At 45.0% G+C, this 20765-nt stretch overlaps 1 protein-coding gene across 1 annotated transcript in view; it reads right to left on the bottom strand.

Moving 5' to 3' along the window:
* The window catches only part of LOC124606447 (monocarboxylate transporter 5-like), a 420878-nt gene that overhangs the window by 186602 nt on the left and 213511 nt on the right, over positions 1–20765 (bottom strand). Inside the window, exon 2 of the mRNA XM_047138429.1 lies at positions 8196–8322. Within this exon, the coding sequence (XP_046994385.1) occupies positions 8196–8322 (127 nt within the window). The remainder of the gene's footprint in view (positions 1–8195; positions 8323–20765) is intronic.

The following is a 20765-nucleotide window of genomic DNA, read 5'->3' as shown; positions in this document are numbered from 1 at the left end:
CCCTAAAATAATTCTAAAAACCCGCTAAAAAATCTCATTTCTTTAAAATTATCTCGTGCATTTAGAATATTGCTTTGTTTCTTTTCATGGATAGCTATCTCGAATTCCTCTAGTAAATCAAGTTTCCTCCCTTTCTTTTCTACCTGCAATATTTCCACGTTATCTTCTATGCTATTATGGGGATGGCGTGTTTCGTATATATGGTTCGCAACAGCTGATTTGTCATAATTTCCTAACCTGAACGCATCTTTATGTTCTTTATACCGGATCGCGAATGATCTTCATGTCTCCCTATATATTTTGCATCACAAGTTCTGCACTGAATCTTATAAACTCCTGATCTTTTAAACTTATTTCTCTTCTCGCCAATATCGTGCTTAAGGCTATACCTCACTAGGTTATTAGTCTGAAAAGCTATTTTAACATCGTATGGCTTAAAAATATTTGCTGTCTTTTGTGAGACTGTTCCGTAGTATGCATCGTGATAATTTTCTCTTTCTCTCCATCAGGTTTTTTCTTTTTGTCCTTATTACTTTTCCGTAACAGTTTTTTAAGCATATCTATTCTGTAACCGTTATTCATCGCTATTCTCTCAACGGTATTAATTTCAGTCTCCCTATATTTTTCGCTCATAGGTATATTGACTGCCCTATGCACGAGACTACGGAAAGCAGCTTCTTTATAAGCCTGCGGATGGCATGAATCATTCGGGATCACTGCATGAGTCGTAGTTTGTTTTCTATAAACGGAGAACGCATGTTTGTTGCCCTGCTTTTTTATATTCAGGTCCAGGAACTGTAAACAATTGTCAGTTTCATACTCCACGGTAAATTCTATTTTATTATGTGCGTCGTTGAACTTTTTTACTATTTCCTCAATGTCCTCACGAGAACCATCGACAAGTAACAGAGCGTCGTCAACATAACGTTTGTAATAAACAATTTTATCCATAATGTTATCGTCAGAATTTAGAACTTTATCTTCAAGGTCGTTGATAAAAATGTCCGCCATTGTTCCTGAAATACTGGACCCCATGGCTAACCCATCGTCCTGAATGTAAAATTTGTTATTAAACGTAAAATAATTAAAAACTTCTAATGAGCTGTAGGAGTTCAATAAATTCAATTGTCTCTTGCGTTGAAATTTTACCGTATTTAAGGAAATTTCTCTTAATGATTTCTATAGTTTCGTTAACCGGAACACTGGAGTATAAGTTCTTAACATCGAACGAAACCAAACGGGAAGTGTCAGTGACTCGCGTATCTTTAATTTCACCTATCATGGTCACACTACCACGCACCGAATAGTTACTTTTATACACGTAAGTCTTTTTCAGAATTTGGTTCAACAATTTCGTTATTTTATATGCTGAACTATTTCGACCGTTAACAATCGGACGAACCGGATGCAGATGTTTATGTATCTTCACCTGTGATCTTAATTTGGGGGGCGTTGGATTCGTGATAACACATCTTCTTTTTTCGGCTTCTGTCAGCAGGAAGTGTGTGCGTTTAAGAACATTTTTTAGTTTAATTTGGAAATTGGCTGTTATGTCTTTAGGAATTTCCGTACTGCCATTTTCGACCAAAAACGCTAAGGTCTTCTTAAACGCACACACTTCCTGACCTTCTTTGAACTTTCTCGACGTACTCCGTCAATCCTGTCTGACAAGGATCCCACACGGCGCAGCAGTATTCTAAAAGAGGACGGACAAGCGTAGTGGAGGCAGTCTCCTTAGTACATCTGTTACATTTTCTAAATGTCCTGCCAATAAAACGCAGTCTTTGGTTAGCCTTCCCCACAACATTTTCTACGTGTTCCTTCCAATTTAAGTTGTTCGTAATTGTAATACCTAAGTATTTAGATGAATTTACAGCCTATAGATTTGACTGATTTATCGTGTAACCGAAGTTTAACGGATTCCTTTTAGCACTCATGTGGATGACCTCACACTTTTCGTTATTTAGGGTCAAGTGGCAATATTCGCACCATTCAGATATCTTTTCTAAATCGATTTGCAATTTCTTTTGATCTTCTAATGACTTTATTCGTAGATAAACGACAGCGTCATCTTCAAATAACTGAAGACGGCTACTCAGATTGTCTACCAAATCGTTTATATAGATAAGGAACAGCAAAGGGCCTACAGCACTGCCTTTGGGAACGCCTGAAATCACTTCTGTTTTACTCGATGACTTTACGGCAATCACTACGAACTGTGACCTATATGACAGGAAATCACAAATCCAGTCACATGACTGAGACGATATTCCATCAGCACGCAATTTCACTACAAACCGTTTGTGTGATACAGTGTCAAAAGCCTTCTGGAAATCCAGAAATACCGAATCAGTCTGAAATACCTTGTCAATAGCACGCAACGCTTCATGCGAATAAAGAGCTAGTCGTGTTTCACAAGAACGATGTTTCCTAAAACTATCTTGACTGTGTGTCAATAGACCGTTTTGTTCGAAGTAATTCATAATGTTCGAACACAATATGTGTTCCAAAATCTCATAGAAATTCTAGGCGGGCTGTTAGCTCGCCTAGGTACGCATAGTGTTAAACGGCGTAGACGCTACGTTTCTGTGGCAGCTTACTTAAGGAGCCTATCGAAGTAACTGTCTCAGAGAACCTAGTAAAGCAGGACAGAGATATCAATTTAAACAATGCTTGGGGAACGGCGTTCAGTTTATTCACATGTCGCCGGCTGCCTCAACCACCAGGGCCGGGAAACGCTGAGAGGATGTGCGTTTCGCGGAATAACACTGCTGGCTCCGAACTCGACTATAGATAAGGGCTAGATGCAAACAATATTTGAGTCTGGTTGGAGTCCAGCAGCCAGTACGCATAATAACACAGAGCACAGCGTCTGCATATAGGGCTGATTCTGTCGTCTACATATACATCTACATAGATACTCTTCAAGTCACCGCACGGTGCGTGGTGGAGGGTATCCCGTTCCACTACTAATCACTTCTTTTCCTGTTCCACTCGCAAACACAGCGAGGGAAAAATGACTATCTACATGCTTCCGTATGAGACCTAATTTTTCGTAATTTACGTTCGAGGTCCTTACGCGCAATGTATTTTGGAGGCAATAGAATCGTCCGGCAGTCACTTTCAGATGTCGATTCTCTAAATTTTCTCAATAATGTTTTTCGAAAAGAACGTCTCCTCCCTTGCAGGGGTTCCTATTTGAGTTCCCGAAGCATCTCCGTAACACTTAAGTCTTCTTCGAATCTGCCGGAAAAGAATCTGGCAGCCTGATTCTGAATTTCTTCGATGTTCTCCTTCAATCCGACCTGGTACGGATCCCAAACACTCGAGCAGCACTCAAGAACAGGTCGTACCAGCGTCCTAAATCCAGCCTCCTTTACAGGTGAACCACTCTTTCCTAAAATTCTCCCAATAACCGGAAGTCTACCATTCGCCTTCCCTACCACAGTTCTCACACGCTCGTTCCATTTCACATCGCTTTGCCACGTTACGCCCAAATATTTAAACGACTTGACTGTGTCAAACAGGACACTATCAATTACACTAGTAATTACAGGTTTGATCTTCCTACTCATCCGCATCAACTTGACTTTTTCCACATTTAGAGCCAGGTGCCATTCATCACACCGACTGGAAATTTTGTGTAAGTCGCCTTCTATCTTCCTGCAGCCACTCAACTTAGATGCCTTACTGGACACTACGGCGTAATCAGCAAACAATCCCAGACTGGTGCCCATCCTGTCCGCCAAATCATTTATATATACAGAGAACAAGAAATAAGATCGGTCGTATCACACTTCCCTGGCCCCTCCTGACGATACTTCTGTCTCTGACGAGCACTAGCCGTCGAGGACAACATACTGGGTTCTTTACTTAAGAAGTCTTCGAACCAATCACATATCTGTGTACTTTTTCGATATGCTCGTACCTTCCTCAACAACCTGCTATAGGGCACCGTGACAAATGCTTTCCAGAGATCTAGAAACATGGAATCTGCCTCTTGCCCTTCATCCATTGTCCTTCATCCATAGTTCGCGGTGTATCCTGAGTGAAAACGGCAAGCTGAGTTTCGCACGAGCGATGCTTTATGAAACTTTGCTCAGTCGTGGACATAAGCTTCTCAGTCTTAAAAAGTATTAGGTAAAATGGAATCAATTAGACGTCTGAACACCCGAAAACACACGGTAAGAGGCATTTGAAACATTTCGTGTATGTGATAAGCTGGTACGTTGTTAATGGCTGCTTGCCATGCTTGATGTACAATAGAACTGAAGAAAATGGTACCTGATGTACGGATAAGGCGTTTGTGGACCACTGCCGATATAACAAACACTATCAGATCACACAGTGAAGGCTTTCATTACCGGATGTCGTAGTTGCTGATGAATCTTCCGGGCTGCATCATTGTGGTCCGAGAAAGTTTTCGGTTAGTGATATTTCGTCCAGACTGCGCTGGACATCTTCGGAATTGCTCCAAGCGACACTGAGTCTTGCCGACTGTCAGGAACGGAGAAGTTCCTTCGAGCACGGCTATACAGCCCAGAAGACTCATCACCAACTACCAGATCACTTGTATGGGAACACCTATTAGTGGACATTAATGTCAGGTGTGTCAACGCTTCGCCTTGAACTCAGCTGGGTACACTTTCAGTGATGCGTCTGAATGTCCGTGGAGGAATGGCAGCCCATTCCTCCTCAGCAGCCGAAACGAGAGAACGCAGTGACGTGTCTCTGCGGCGAAGCCGACACTCTGACTAGTCAGGACTCTGGGCAGACGTCCACTTTGCACTGACGTCGCTCTTTACGCCACCTGGAGCGCCTCTTAACATTGACTACAGAAACCTGTGGCTTGTGAGAACCCTCGAGTATTGCACTCCATTGTTTTTAACTCCTTATGCACGGTCACTGTGGTAGCTGAACAGCTGATAGCAGTTTGGAATTCATGGCTGATTCCTTCCGCTGATTTCGTGCTACTTTTTGCAGCCGCCTTCTACAATGTTCGACGGTCCGTGTTCGTGTGTACGTGAGGTCTGCCCGTTGTTGGTTTGGCTGCGGTTCCACTTCATAATCACATCACCGACAGTCGACTAGGGCAGCTTTAGAAGGGTTTATGTGTGCCTTATTGATCTGTTAGTCAGGCGACATCCAGCGAGTAGTTAGCGTTCGAAGCCCCGGAACTCTGCTGACCGACCCATTCTGCTCTTACTGCGTCTCTACTGACAATGCCCGCTGCCTGTATGAGATTTTCACTCTGCAGCGGAATGTGCGCTGATATGAAACTTTCTGGCAGATTAAAACTGTGTGCCGGACCGAGACTCGAACTCGGTACTTTTGCCTTTCGCGGGCAAGTGCTTTACCAACTGAGCTACCCAAGCACGACTCACGTCCCGTCCTCACAGCTTTTGTTTGAAAAATACTGTAGGCTGAAGAACAGCGTACTAAGCTGCTGCCAGCCCGCCCCCTTCGGGAGGAATCGAAATTCAATAAAGGAAAAAAAAAGAGATGAACAGTACCTAGCCCTAAATGGCAGCTGACCGTAAGTGTGGAAAAATATAAGTTGATGTGGATAAGTGGAAGATAAAACCTGTAATGTTCGGATACAGTATTAAGTCCTGCTTGACACAATCAAGTTGTTTAAATACATGGGCGTAACGTTGCAAAACGATATGAGGTGGAATGTTCATTTGAAAACTGTCATAGCGAAGGCGAATGGTCGACTTCGGTTTATTGAGAGAATTTTAGGAAGGAATGGTTTACCTGTAAAGGAGATTGCATATAGGACACTGGTGCGACCTGTTCTTGAGTACTGATCGAGTGTTTGGGATCCATACCAGGTTGGATTGAAGAAAGATATTGAAGCAATTCGTAGGCAGGCTGGTAGGTTTATTACAGGTTGGTTCGAACAACACATAAGTGTTACGGAGATGCTTTGGGAACTGAGATGGAAATCTCTGGAGGGAAAGTGACATTATTTCAAGAAACACTATAGGTATAATTTAGAGAACCGGCATTTGATGCTGACTACCAAACAATTCTAGCGCCGCCAACATACATTGCGGATAAGGACCATGAAAATAAAATACGAGAAATTAGGGCTTATAAAGAGGCGCACAGACAGTGTCGTTTTTCCCTCGCTCTATTTTTGTGAGTGGACCAGGAGGGGAAATGAGAAGTAGGGGAACAGGGTACCCTCCGCCATGCATCTTACGGTGACTTGCGGAGTATCTATGTACATGTAGATTCCATATCCCTGCAATAAATATATTTTATGTCATTACTTTTGTACACACTAATCCTGAGGTAACGGAAGAAAAGCATTTCAAACCTACATACAGCACTAGATACAAAGATAAGTAATTAATTAAATTCTTCCTGATTGACAGACGATCACGTCAGACGACACAAAGGCACGCTCTCGCCAGATCTACACTGATGAGCCAAAGACACTGGTGCACTTCCCTAATATCGTGTAGCGTACCCGGGAGCACGCAGAAGTGACGTAACGCGACGTGGCATGGACTCGACTAATGTCTGATGTAGCACTGGAGGGAATTGACACCATGAATCCTGCAGGGCTGTCCATAAATCCGTAAGAGTACGACGGGTTGGAGATCTCTTCTGAACAGCACATTGTGAGGCATCCCATATATGATCAATAACGTCCATCTCCGGGGAGTTCGGTGGCCAGCGGAAGTGTTTAGAGTGTTTCTGGAGCCACTCTGTAGCGATTCTGGAAGTGTGGAGTGTCGCATTGCCCTGCTGGAATTTCCCAAGTCCGTCGGAATGCACAATGGACACGAATGGATGCAGGTGATCAGACAGGATGCTTACGTACGTGTCCCCTGCCAGTGTCGTATCTAGATGTATCAGGGGTGCCATATCACTCCAAATGCACACGCGCCACACCTTTACAGAGCCTCCACCAGCTTGAACGGTCACCTGCTGATATGCGGGGTCCATGGATTCATGAGGTTGTCTCCATACCGCCCGCATCTCGTGGTCGTGCGGTAGCGTTCTCGCTTCGCACGCCCGGGTTCCCGGGTTCGATTCCCGGCGGGGTCAGGGCTTTTCTCTGCCTCGTGATGGCTGGGTGTTGTGTGCTGTCCTTAGGTAAGTTAGGTTTAAGTAGTTCTAAGTTCTAGGGGACTGATGACCATAGATGTTAAGTCCCATAGTGCTCAGAGCCATTTGAACCATTTGTCTCCATACCCGTACACGTCCATCCGCTCGATACACTTGAAATGAGACTCGTCCGACGAGGCAACATGTTTCCAGTCATCAACAATCCAATGTCGGTGTTGAGGGGCCCAGGCGAGACGTAAAACTTTGTGTCGTGCATTCAACAAGGGCATACGAGTGGGCCTCCGGCTCCGAAAGTCCACATCGATGATGCTTCGCTGAATGTTTCGCACGCTGACACTCGTTGATGGCCCAGTATTGAAATCTGCAGCAATTTGCGGAAGGGTTGAACTCCTGTCACGTTGAACGATTCTCTCCAGTCGTCGTCGGTTCCGTTCTTGCAGGATCTTTTTCTGGCCGTTGTGATGTCGGAGATTTGATGTTTTAACGGATTAATGATATTCACGGTATACTCCTGAAATTGGAAAAAACGACATTTTGTCTACGGAGTGCGTGATTGATTCTCTTGTAAAATTTTTTTGTTTATTTATAGACACAATCACATGCTTATGATACAGTCGCAACCGGTTTCGGCCATACAATGACTGTCTTCAGATGCTGCCTCCACCAGCATACACTGAACACAGGTTCATGCGTTGACAACGCCTTTAGCATCTGAAGATGGTCATTGTAGGGCCGAAACCAGTTATGACTGTGTCATAAACATGTTATTATGTCTATAAATAAACAAAAGAAATTTACTCGTGAAATTGTCGTTCGGGAAAATTCCCACTTCATCGCTACCTCGGAGGTGCTGTGTCCCATCGCTCGTGCGACGACTATGACACCACGTTCAAACTACCTTAGATCTCGATAACCTGCCATTGTAGCAGCAGTAACCGATCTAACAACTGCGCCAGACACTTGTTATCTTATATAGGCGCTGCCAACCGCAGCGCCGTATTATGCTTGCTTACGTATCTCTGTATTTGAATACGCTTGCCTATACCAGTTTCTTTTGAGCTTCAGAGTAGATAAACGAAGACAGCGAAGCGCGGGCAGCGGGGGGTACTCACCGGAGAAGTTGATGGTGGCGTCGTAGGCGCTCATGATGACGGAGGCGCCGGTCGTCTCGACGCCCAGCTCCCGCAGCTCGTCGCCGAACAGCAGCCCGAAGGACGGCTCGATGGAGCGTGTCGCCAGCTGCGGGCATAGAACACAAAAAAATGGAATTCGAATCGGGAACAGATGCCAACATGAGTAACGTAGAAGTAAATATCCTCGGAGTAGTGAAGCAACTCAAATCACTTAATAAAAGCAAGTCTTCTGGTCCAGTCTGTATACCAGTTAGGTACAACCGTTCGCTCGACGAAAGATTCGTACGCAAAGTCTGGAAAGTTGCATAGGTCACACCAATATTCAAAAAAGGTAGTAGGAGTAATCCATTAAATTACAAGCCCCTATCAAAAATGGTTCAAATGGCTCTGAGCACTATGGGACTTAGCTTCTGAGGTCATCAGTCCCCTAGAACTTAGAAAAACCTAACTAACCTAAGGACGTCAGACACATCCATGCCCGAGGCAGGATTCGAACATGCGACCGTAGTGGTCTCTCGGTTCCAGACTGTAGCGCCTAGAACCGCTCGGCCACTCCGGCCGACACAGGCCCATATCGTTAACGTCGATATGCAGCAGGATTTTAGAACATATATTGTGTTCGCCCGCTCCCCCCCCCCCCCCCCCCCCCCCCCCATGAACCATGGACACCTTGCCGCTGGTGAGCCAGACAAACGTGTGATTCCTGAAGAGGGGCACCAGCCTTTTCAGTAGTTGCAGGGGCAACCGTCTGGATGATTGACTGATCTGGTCTTTAAACACTAACCAAAAGGGTCTTGCTGTGCTGGTGCTGTGAACGGCTGAAAGCAAGGGGAAACTACAGCCCTAATTTTTCCCGAGGGCATGCAGCTTTACTGTATGGTTAAATGATGATGGCGTCCTCTTGGGTAAAATATTTCGGAGGTAAAATAGTCCCCCATTCGGATCTCCGGGCGGGGACTACTCAAAAGGACGTTGTTATCAGGAGAAAGAAAACTGGCGTTCTACGGATCGGAGCGTGGAATGTCTTATCCCTTAATCGAGCAGGTAGGTTAGAAAATTTAAAAAGGGAAATGGATAGGTTAAAGTTAGATATAGTGGGAATTAGTGAAGTTCGGTGGCAGGAGGAACAAGACTTTTGGTCAGTTGAATATAGAGTTATAAATACAAAATCAAGTAGGGGTAATGCAGGAGTAGGTTTAATAATGAACAAAAAAATGGGAGTGCGGGTAAGGTATCAGATAGATTATATAATGGTAAGGCAGAGCTTTAGGAACCAGGTTTTAAATTGTAATATATTTCCAGGGGCAGATGTGGACTCTGACCACAATCTATTGCTTATGAACTGCAGATTAAAATTGAAGAAACTGCAAAAAGGTGGCATTTTAAGGAGATGAGACGTGGATAAACTGACTAAACCAGAGGTTGTACAGAGTTTCAGGGAGAGCATAAGGGAACAATTGACGGCAGTGGGGGAAAGAAGTACAATTGAAGAAGAATGGGTAGCTCTGAGGGATGAAGTAGTGAAGGCAGCAGAGGATCAAGTAGGTAAAAAGATGAGGGCTAGTAGAAATCCTTGGGTAACAGAAGAAATATTGAATTTAATTGATGAAAGGAGGAAACATAAAAACCCAGTAAATGGAGCAGACAAAAAGGAATACAAACGTCTCAAAAATGAGATCGACAGGAAGTGCAAAATAGCTAAGCAGGGATGGCTAGAGGACAAATATAAGGATGTAGAGGCTTCTCTCTCTAGTGGTAAGATAGATACTGCCTACCGGAAAATTAAAGAGACCTTTGGAAAAAAGAGAACCACTTGTATGAATATCAAGAGCTCAGATGGAAACCCAGTCCTAAGCAAAGAAGGGAAAGCAGAAAGGTGGAAGGAGTATATAGAGGGTCTATACAAGGGCGATGTACTTGAGGACAATATTATGGAAATGGAAGAGGATGTAGATGAAGATGAAATGGGAGATACGATACTGCGTGAAGAGTTTGACAGAGCACTGAAAGACCTGAGCCGAAACAAGGCCCCGGGAGTAGACAACATTCCATTAGAATGTAAACTTTCACGGCCGGAAATATCATGTCCATTATAATTATCCGGGCTGTTATGCCGTGGTCGGTTGATGAATTCTGAGGTGATTCCCAACGTTTCGTCTCCGACTGCGGGAGGCATCTTCAAGGGGGTCCGTAGCTTGATGGAAGGTCCAACACACACAGTAGCGAGCCAGTGTGTGTGTTGGACCTTCCATCAAGCTACGGACCCCCTTGAAGATGTCTCCAGCAGTCGGAGACGAAACGTTGGGAATCACCTCAGAATTCATCAACCGACCACGGCATAACAGCCCGAATAATTATAATGGACATGATTCCATTAGAACTACTGACGGCCTTGGGAGAGGCAGTCCTGACAAAACTCTACCATCTGGTGAGCAGGATGTATGAGACAGGCGAAGTACCCTCAGATTTCAAGAAGAATATAATAATTCCAATCCCAAAGAAAGCAGGAGTTGACAGATGTGAAAATTACCGAAATATCAGTTTAATAAGTCACAGCTGCAAAATACTAACGCGAATTCTTTACAGACGAATGGAAAAGCTGGTAGAAGCCGACCTCGGGGAAGATCGGTTTGGATTCCGTAGAAATATTGGAACACGTGAGGCAATACTATTGTAAACCCTTTGGAATAGTGTTATTTCCGCAGAGTGTGAGAGCCGTAAGTTGCCTCTGATGTGATCCGACGTATTTTTGTATTTTTGTGCGAACAATGTAATTTGAGCCTTGTTAACGTGAAAAATCAAAAGACCATATGATATACTAAAATGTATGAAAATGTATTTACGTAAAAATAAAAATTCTGCAACAACAATCTTCAAATTTATTTAGTCCAGTCTATTCGAGAGGACCTATAATGTGAGATTATCAGCTTCAAGAATCAGACCCCTTGACAAGAAGAACTGGAGCAAACTCATCATGACAAGCTAAGTAAACTAGAAAGTTTATTATAATCTACGCTCCTCACATATCTTGATCAAGTACTTTGCTTATTAATGTGGACAATAGTTGGAAGTAGGAAGGAGGGGTAGATTACAATTGGGAACTATTGAACAGGCAGTGTGAGAAATATATTGCGATAAATATAAATTTGTGGCATAAACATGTACTTTAGAGATAAGACATAAAAATTCAAATGAAGTTTTATAAAGTAACACTGCGCCCTCCACTACTCTACGAATAGATATGTCTTACCTCTGGATACTATCGAACTAACTGTCGATATACCCTGCCTGAATGGAGCCGTGTGTCTGCCTCTATCCGCATTTGGCGGATGAATGCTCGCTTGGGTGCTATTTGCGTGACGTAACACGGGAGCATAATATGCCGGTGTTGTGTGCGTCTGGCCATACAGCTGTGTTACTCCTCTCTCTGTATGGCTGTGTACTGTATTCACCAAGCAGACACGGTACTAATCATATGCATATCCAAGCTTGTAGCGAACTTCATGCAAATTTAGCGTTTGTAGCACGCTGCCTTCATGGTGTTGCAATTTCGATGGACGGCGATGTAGCAGATGGCTGTAATTAAACTCAGGGTGTTCCGAGTGCTGTAGTGCGGGCTGTATACACCTTAGGACGCTGAAATATCGTGGGTATGGTCATTAATCGGTGCGATCGCGGATTATGTTGAAAAAATAGTAGTTCCACTTTCTGCGACAATGTGAAAATAACGCGCTGTAAGCAGTCAGAATTGAAATGTTTCCCGTTTTGACGTCAGTATGCGTAAAGGTTTAAGAAGTGGCTTATAAGTTGATTGTTGGCCCGATTCTTGAATATTGTTCATCAGTCTCGGATCCCTACCAGGTAGGACTGATGGAGAAGATCCAAAGAAGAGCGCCGCGTTTCGCCACGGGATCGTTTGGCTGGCGAGGGAGTGTTACAGAGATGCTAAATATATTCCACTGGCAGACGCTACAAGAGAGGCGTTGCGCACCACGGTGAGATTTACTATTGAAATTTCGGGACAGCAATTTTCAGGAGGAGTCGTACAAAATATTAATTCCCCCCACGAACATCTCACGTATTGACCACGAGGAGAAAATTCGAGAAATTAGAGCCAATACAGAGGCTTACCAACAATCATTCTTCAGAAGCACTATTCGCGATTGGAACAGGGTTGGAGGGATCACCATTAGGTGACCTACGGGGTATGATGTAGATGTAGAAGAAGATTGAAACTTTCCGTACGTTACGAAACGCAGTGCATATTGAGAAGAAAGACCGTGCACTGCTGATAAGAGTTGTTTTATCGGAAAGGCAGCAGAAGCAGCGCTGCATTGCGGGAATATCACCTACAGAAACAACTGTGAAGAGGCCCCAAGTCAATAAATATATGGTCAAGAAATTTGAAGAAACAGTTGAGTTACATGGTGCAGCAGGGAGTGGGAGGCGGCCTATTTCCATCGCAGTTGTTTATGAAGTTACTGTATGTATAATTTTCTGTGTAGCACATGACCCAAGTTCTGCAGCCAGTGCTCAAGCTGTGTTACGGGTTGTCTCTACCCCAGCCATCAGTTCAAAAGATTTTGCGGCAACTTTTACGCTGGTATCCGTAAAAGTCTCAGAATGTGCACCAAATGAAAGCCCAGATAGGCTACGAGGTCGTGACTTTGTCCTTCGTTTTTTGACACGCATGGAAATGGATGACATGTGGCTGGAGAATATTCTTTGGGCAGATGAGGCACATTTTATTCTGTGCAAATGTAAAGAACAATCGAATGTGGTGTTCTAATACGCTACATATTGTGCAGCAGCATCCACTGCAAGCAGCTTATGTGACAGTGTGATCTAATTTCAAAAGCTCCTTCATTCTCAGTCCATTTTTCTTCGAGGAGATGAAACTTCGCGGGCGTGTCAGGCGTACAGTGAGGTCTGCATGTTATAAGGGCCTCATTGTGTAACACTCGATTCCAGCTTTGCAAGAACGCAACTGTGTCCACACCACTACTTTCATGCAAGAGGAGGCGACGTCACGTGTCTCTTGCCAGGTGAAAGATTTTCTTTGAGAAACCTTCCGTAACAACCGCATGATCTCTAGTCACTTTCAAGATTTGTGGCCTTTCAGATACCCCGATCTAAATCTGCATGACTTCTGGTTGTGGGGATATCTGAAAAATCGTGCTTTTCGGGGATGTTTCCAGACTCTTCCTTATCTCAATGATAGCACGCAACCACCACACATTGCTGTGATTAAACTGCGAGCAACCATCGACCATACTGTCTTACGGATGCAGAATTTTTCTGAGTCGGGAGACCATGGTGAACACATGTTGTAACTTGTGCCTATATCCTATAAACGTGCCAGAACCACCGTTATAAAATGTTCGATTGCTTCTCCCCTTTACCTGCACCCACACCACGTTATGACTGCTTACGACGCCATATTTTCAACTGGTGGCACAAAGTGGAACTATTATTTTTTCAGCATACTCCGCGATGGGAGTGATTAATGAAAATACCTACAATGCTTCAGCGTCCTGCGATGTATACGCCCGCACTACAGTACTCCGAACACCGTCAGTTTAATTATAAGCACGTGCTACTTCCGTACTTAATCGTGGACACTGGCATGAAACTTAACCAGAACACAATCCTGTTGTTCTGTTCTTTATTTCATCAGCTGATCTGTTTCCTTCTCCTCCTTTTAATCTTAACGTGCATAAATGTGAGCTAATGTTTTAAGGCTTAGTAAGTTACAGGTAATGCATCAAACTCGCCATATTAAAAATATACAAGTTGTGGATGTTGCTCTTTTAATTTTGTCATTTTAAGGTTGTGCTATTAGTGTGAGTCACACAGAAATTGATGTAAAAGGAGAAATACAATAATGAATCACACTCATAAATACCAAAGTATGCTATAATTTACAGCACTTTAAGGTCATGAAGTAACAGAGCAATTGCTAATATTTCTTGTCCATGAAAGTACTGCAGTCAGTAGTCTTCAGCAAATGTACATATGTAACGAGACAACGCTGTGATGTACACGTTCTTCAAAGCAGAATTATTTGGTGTTGTCAGTTGCTGAGCAAAGGTGCAGTAGGAACTAAATTTTGTCATTAATTGTGCCGTATCTATTCACCTGTAAAGCGTTTATCTTTCTTATGACTGATGGCGATCATGTATTAAAACTGTGGACGTTTGTCTCATTCAATTGACGCAGTTTCACAATACGTCTGTTGGATGCAGTCAGATAAGTCAAGGCCAGACTGCCATCGATTTCTCTATCGAGCTGTGGGTGCTCTATTCAAAAGTAGCCACGACCTCTAGGAAAGCCGCCGCCTACTTCAGATTTTTGCATTGTGTATCCCAGCCATTAAAATCACATCAGAGTTACTCCGCCAAATTTTATCTGGGATTACATAAGCGCCTAGTTTCAGGAGATTGAGCTCTGCCTGACAAAAAATCTGCAGCACCCACAAGAGATGGTCGAATGCGAATGTAACTTCGTGGACGTACTTGGAGGATACGTAAATGATTAGTGTTAGAGTTCTCTGTGACAGGAGAACGGCTACCAGAGCGCATTAGTGTTTAGTGTTGTTACCAGACCTGGTAGGGTGCACAAAGGGCGTGAACGACGTCAGGTTTTCAGTGACTTCTGTGAGGTACCGGGGAGTTATAATTAAATTTTCTCTATTTAACACGCTACAACATGGAAACTAATTAGCGTACGAGTACCAAACTTGTATTGGGTGTATGATTTCCATCCGTCAGAGCGCCACCGTCCAGTTCCAAATATGGACACCAGGTGCCGTGATCAGCCATCGTGATTCATATACTCACCCACCTGACCAGTCCCAGTGCACTTGTTGACGTGTCAACATGAGCTTGGACAAAAGGAGCAGGGCATTATTGGTGAAGCTCTATTATGAAAACAACAGTAATGCTGCAGCTGCAATTCGACAATATCGCCGGCCAGAAGAATTATGGAGGGGTCTTCTTCCTCCACTTTCTGCGCCGAGTATGATGAAGAAGTTCGAATCAACTGGAGAACTGGGCGTCGCTCCGGGAAGAGGTAGACGACCGATTTCACCGCAGGTGGTTGATGAAATCTCTCCCCTCTGGCAAATCCCGATCGTCTGGCAGTGAGCGTGCCGTGTCACGACAGTTGAACATCCCGTGGTCCTCTGTGCGGAAGGTGCTTCAAACCGTTCTCAAATGGTATCAGTACAAGATCGACATCTTACAGCAGCTTGCATCACAGGACGCACAACGGCGTGTTGACTTCGCGTTCCACTTGATTGAAGTTGACGAGGGCTGGCGCTGAACCATCCTACGGACAGACAAAGCTCATTTTTGTCTGATGGGTGAGGTGAACACACAGAATTGTCGAGTGTGGTGATCTTCACCTCCAGTCACTGTGCATGAAGTGTGGTGAACGTGTCACTGTATGGTGTGGCTTGACGGCGACGTTCATCATTGGCCCATTCTTTTTGAACAGGATGACGCTCAAGGACGAAGATGTGCAGTGTGACGGGCCAGTGTTACTGCGATATGCTTCGCAAGCATGTCATACCCGTCCTACAGGAGAGAGACGCACTAGGGTTAATAGTTTTCGTGCAAGATGAACTCCCACCGCACATCGCTCGTGAAGTTCACCTGCTTCTCCGAATCACGTTTGGAAACGATCGAATTATCGGCCGATCGTTTCCAAATGTTTGCCCGGCAAGATCACCTGGTCTCACTCCCTGTGCTGTCTGGTTGTGGGGCTACCTGAAGGACAGGATTTACCACAGCAACATTCACACATGTGCTGATCTGAAATACAGCATATCAAAAGAGGTAGCCAGTATACCTACGGACGTGCTTCGTTCTGCTGTGCAGAATGTTCAAAAATGTCCAAATGGCTCTGAGTACTATGGGACTTAACATCTGAGGTCATCAGTCCCCTAGAACTTAGAACTACTTAAACCTAACTAACCTAAGGACAGCACACACATCCATGTCCGAGGCAGGATTCGAACCTGCGACCGCAGCAGCAGTGCGGCTCCGGACTGAAGCGCCTAGAACCGCTCGACCATAGCGGCCGGCTTGTGCAGAATGAAATCGTTCGTATTCAGACTCCTCTGGACACTGATGGACGCCATACTAAGACCCTACCCTTTTGTAGCAGTAATGGTACCGGTATGTAATGGTGTGATGTACCGTAGCAGCAACATTAAAACTGTTTCAGCTAAATTGATTCTGTGTTATTTCTCTTCCCCATGTTCTTGACGTTAAAGCTTTTAAGTTTGATCTCCGTACGATAATTAGTTTCCTTGTTATAACGTGTTAAATAGGGAAAGTTTAATTATAACCACCCGGTTCATGGAGATGCCGGAGAAGCGTGTGAGACTGCGTTATCTGTCCCTGAAAGAGTTTAAAAAGTGCGTCGCTGTGGGTCTTTATGTAGCCGGCTGGTCGAATCACGCCGTATCCAGATGTGTGGGGCATTCGGATGTGACAGTGCCCCAATGTTGAACTGCTTGGAAACGTGAGTGCAAGCATATTCGTCTTCAAGGTTGTAATCCGACCACCACAACCGAGGAATGCATCAAGTACACCTTCTCCCTTTCACATCTACACCTGCCATTCTAGAACAAGTAATGTATTCCATGCAATATTCCGTGTCATTTCGCACCAATGGAGACTAGCAGTAGCTGTGCTAGATGATGATGTTTGGTTTGTGGGGCGCCCAACTGCTTGGTCATCAGCGCCCGTCCAAATTCCCAATCTGTACACAGTCCCATCTAGCCACTTTCACGAGTGATGATGGAATGATGAGGACAACACAAACACCCAGTCCCCAGTCAGAGAAAGCTGGACTAGGGAATTATCGTCCCTTGCGTAGGCTGCCGTTAACACCACAGCACAAACGGCTGCGTCTGGAGTGGTGTGATCACCGGGAAGCATGGACTGCTCATGAATGTCTACGCCTGTGTTCAGCGATGAATCATTGTTCAGCACTGCTCCGGGGGAACATCGTCCGCGACCTGGGGACAGGTCCCGCTCCGCCAGCGTTTTGGAGAGGCCCAGTAGGGGCTTCTGTTTGGACCATAGTGTGGGCAACCATCGGATATGACTTCACGTCTTGGCTGGTAGTGACTGAGGCAACTCTGACGGCATAACAGTACGTCGCGGACATCCTGCGTCCCGCGTGTTACCTGTCATGTGACATTATAGTGAGGCCAATTTTCAACAGGATAGTTCTTTTCAACGCAGAGGACGTCTCTCTATGAACTCTCTGCGTCGTACTGAGGTAGTCCCGTGGCCAGCATGATCCACAGGTCTGTATCCGATGGAACATGTGTGGGACCAACTCTGTCTCAGTGCCAGTATGCAAGCTATCAAGGAACAGCTACGACAGCTGTTTGGCCAGCTTGGCTCAGGAAAAGATAATTCTCCTAACCAAATCAGTGCACGCATCTAGGCCAGAGGGGGAACAAATATCTTCGTGACAAGTGGGACTGTACTACTAAGTTGTTTGCAAATCTGAATCGTTTTTTTGATCATAGAAATAACATCACCTGAACCCATGAAGTTTCACTTCGCATCCTCTTCCTATTCTGGGAGCTTCATCTGGTTTTTTATTTTTTATTTTTTTCTCCAGGCAGAGTAATACCTCTCTATATTTATATGGGATTTCCAGCTGGAGCGTAACGTCGTCTTGACACAATATTTCGGAGGTCCACCTAGCCACCATATTCAGCTGAGTAAGCCGTCTCACTAACTCGCCGTGCGCAGCTCATGGTCTCGCGGTCGCGATCTCGGTTCCCGAGCACGGGATCCCGAGTTCGACTCCTGGCGGGGTCAGGGATTTTCACCTGCCTCGAGATGACTGAGTGTTTGTGTTGTCCTCATCATTTCATCATGAAACTGGCGAAATTGGACTGAGCGCCCCAAAAACCACACATCATCATCACTAACTCGCCAGAACTGAAATCAAACCGCAGTAGCGGCTCCTTTAAACATCGCCTTCAGGTCCACTGCGCGTGCGCGAACTTAACTGCGCTCTAGCGCATGGCACAACTGCGCACCGATAGTGTAAAGTCGCGAAAACCATAAATCGATATCAAACACTGTTGCCACCATTGATTCAAACACTGTTGCCACCATTGATTTCGAGTGTCAAACAAAAAAGGGTTGCAACTATTACTTAAAGAATACAACTTATCTCTGTTTACAATATCGTCAGGTAGCCGGAATTAGGCAGCTTCTTTCAGTACAGAGTCCCAATAACGCCACGCAGAGGCAACCACATGTGTCGCTTCGCACAACATTTTACGTCCTTCAGTAAGACAATGTTTCGCAACATCAGATTCTTCTGGCAGAAATAAACGCATGTGGCAATGGTGCTCCGCCGGCCGAAGTGGCCGTGCGGTTCTAGGCGCTGCAGTCTGGAGCCGCGAGACCGCTACGGTCGCAGGTTCGAATCCTGCTTCGGGCATGGATGTGTGTGATGTCCCTAGGTTAGTTAGGTTTAACTAGTTCTAAGTTCTAGGGGACTAATGACCTTAGAAGTTGAGTCCCATAGTGCTCAGAGCCATTTGAACCATTTTTGAATGGTGCTCCACGCATCGATCCTGGACCGTACGAATCGTTTGTGCGGTATAGACTTTCTCGCAATGGCAGGCAATTTTGTCAACACCGGGCTTCCTCAAATCCAATACATCCTTCACTAAGTCCAGCAGCGCTCTAATTTTAGCTGGCCGACAGAATACACACTTAATACCAATAATAACGGAGCCAAAGTGTAATACCCCATTTTTGCTGTGTGGATGACAAAGCAATTCGTGCTGTAGGAATTTTGAAGGGAATGATCGGCGAGAAGTGGAAAAGAAAGGGACTGGGTATTTTCTGCGGATCTATCCTTTTGCTGGAGTATCCCGCCGGATCTCGCCGATAAGCTTTGGCCTGGAGAGCTCGAGGATTTTCCAGCTGGTTTTCAGTAGCGGCATAGCGCGTCGTGGTGGCAACAACGCACCACTGTGGCCGAGGACGCTAACACACTCCTGTGCGGTGGCACTCCTCCTGGAGGTAAGCTAGTAGCCGGCAAGGTAGCTCAGCGTGTTCGGTCAGAAGGTTAGCTGCTCTCTGTAATAAAAAAAATAAAAAAAACTGAGTGAATGAATCAACGATGAACTTGAATGGGTGTCATGGGACGCCCGCCCCGAACAAATGCAACGAACAATAATAAACAAAATGAGATTACAAAAATAGATGCTAACACATCTCTGTGCGGTGGCACTCGTCCAGGAGGTAATCTGGTTCGAATCCTGGTGGTGGAAGAAATTTTTAATACCAGATTTGGCCGGTAGTTGGGGGAGAAGTGGAGGCCTGAAGTTTATGACCGCCAGTCATTGCGCCAGTGTCCTGGTTTAAATTCCAACTCTCTCCGCAGTGTGTCATGAAGTGAGGGAATGTGACATGTTGATGGTGACCCGTCCGTCGGATGGGGACGCTAAGCAGGGCAGCCTCCCTGGAGCTCTTAGAGGGGAGTGGACTGTGTGCCGGTACCGTGTTTCACCCTCTGCCTTGTCTCATCACCAACACCTCACGAAATAAGCATCAAAAGAAAAAATTACAAGGAACGAAACTCGTCTAGCTTGAAGGGGGAAACCAGATGGCGCTATGGTTGGCCCGCTAGATGGCGCTGCCATAGGTCAAACGGATATCAACTGCGTTTTTTAAATAGGAACCCCATTTTTTATCACATATTCGTGTAGTACGTAAAGAAATATGAATGTTTTAGTTGGACCACTTTTTTCGCTTTGTGATAGATGGCGCTGTAATAGACACAAACGTATAAGTACGTGGTATCACGTAACATTCCGCCAGTGCGGACGGTATTTGCTTCGTGATAAATTACCCGTGTTAAAATGGACCGTTTATCAATTGCGAAAAAGGTCGATATCGTGTTGATGTATGGCTATTGTGATCAAAATGCCCAACGCGCGTGTGCTATGTATGCTGCTCGGTATTCTGGACGAGAACATCCAAGTGTCCGGACCGTTAGCCAGATAGTTACGTTATTTAAGGAAACAGGAAGTGTTCAGCCGCATGTGAAACGTCAACCACGACCTGCACAAATAATGATGACCAAGTAGGTGTTTTAGCTGCTGTCGCGGTTAATCCGCACATCAGTAGCAGACAAATTGCGCGAGAATCGGGAATCTCAAAAACGTCGGTGTTGAGAATGCTACATCAACATCGATTGCACCCGTACCATATTTCTGTGCACCAGGACTTGCATGGCGAGGACTGTGAACGTCGTGTACAGTTCTGCCACTGGACACAAGAGAAATTACCAGACGATGACAGATTTTTTGCACGCGTTCTGTTTAGCGACGAAGCGTCATTGACCAACAGCGGTAACGTAAACCGGCATAATATGCACTATTGGGCAACGGAAAATCCACGATGGCTGCGACAAGCGGAACATCAACGACCTTGGGGGGTTAATGTATGGTGCGGCATTATGGGAGGAAGGATAATTGGCCACCAATTTATCGAT

This window comes from Schistocerca americana, chromosome 3, assembly GCF_021461395.2.
Source record: "Schistocerca americana isolate TAMUIC-IGC-003095 chromosome 3, iqSchAmer2.1, whole genome shotgun sequence".
NCBI classification, from domain to species: domain Eukaryota; kingdom Metazoa; phylum Arthropoda; class Insecta; order Orthoptera; family Acrididae; genus Schistocerca; species Schistocerca americana.
Note: the sequence above shows the minus strand (reverse complement) of the source record. Positions and strands in the feature narration are given on the sequence as shown.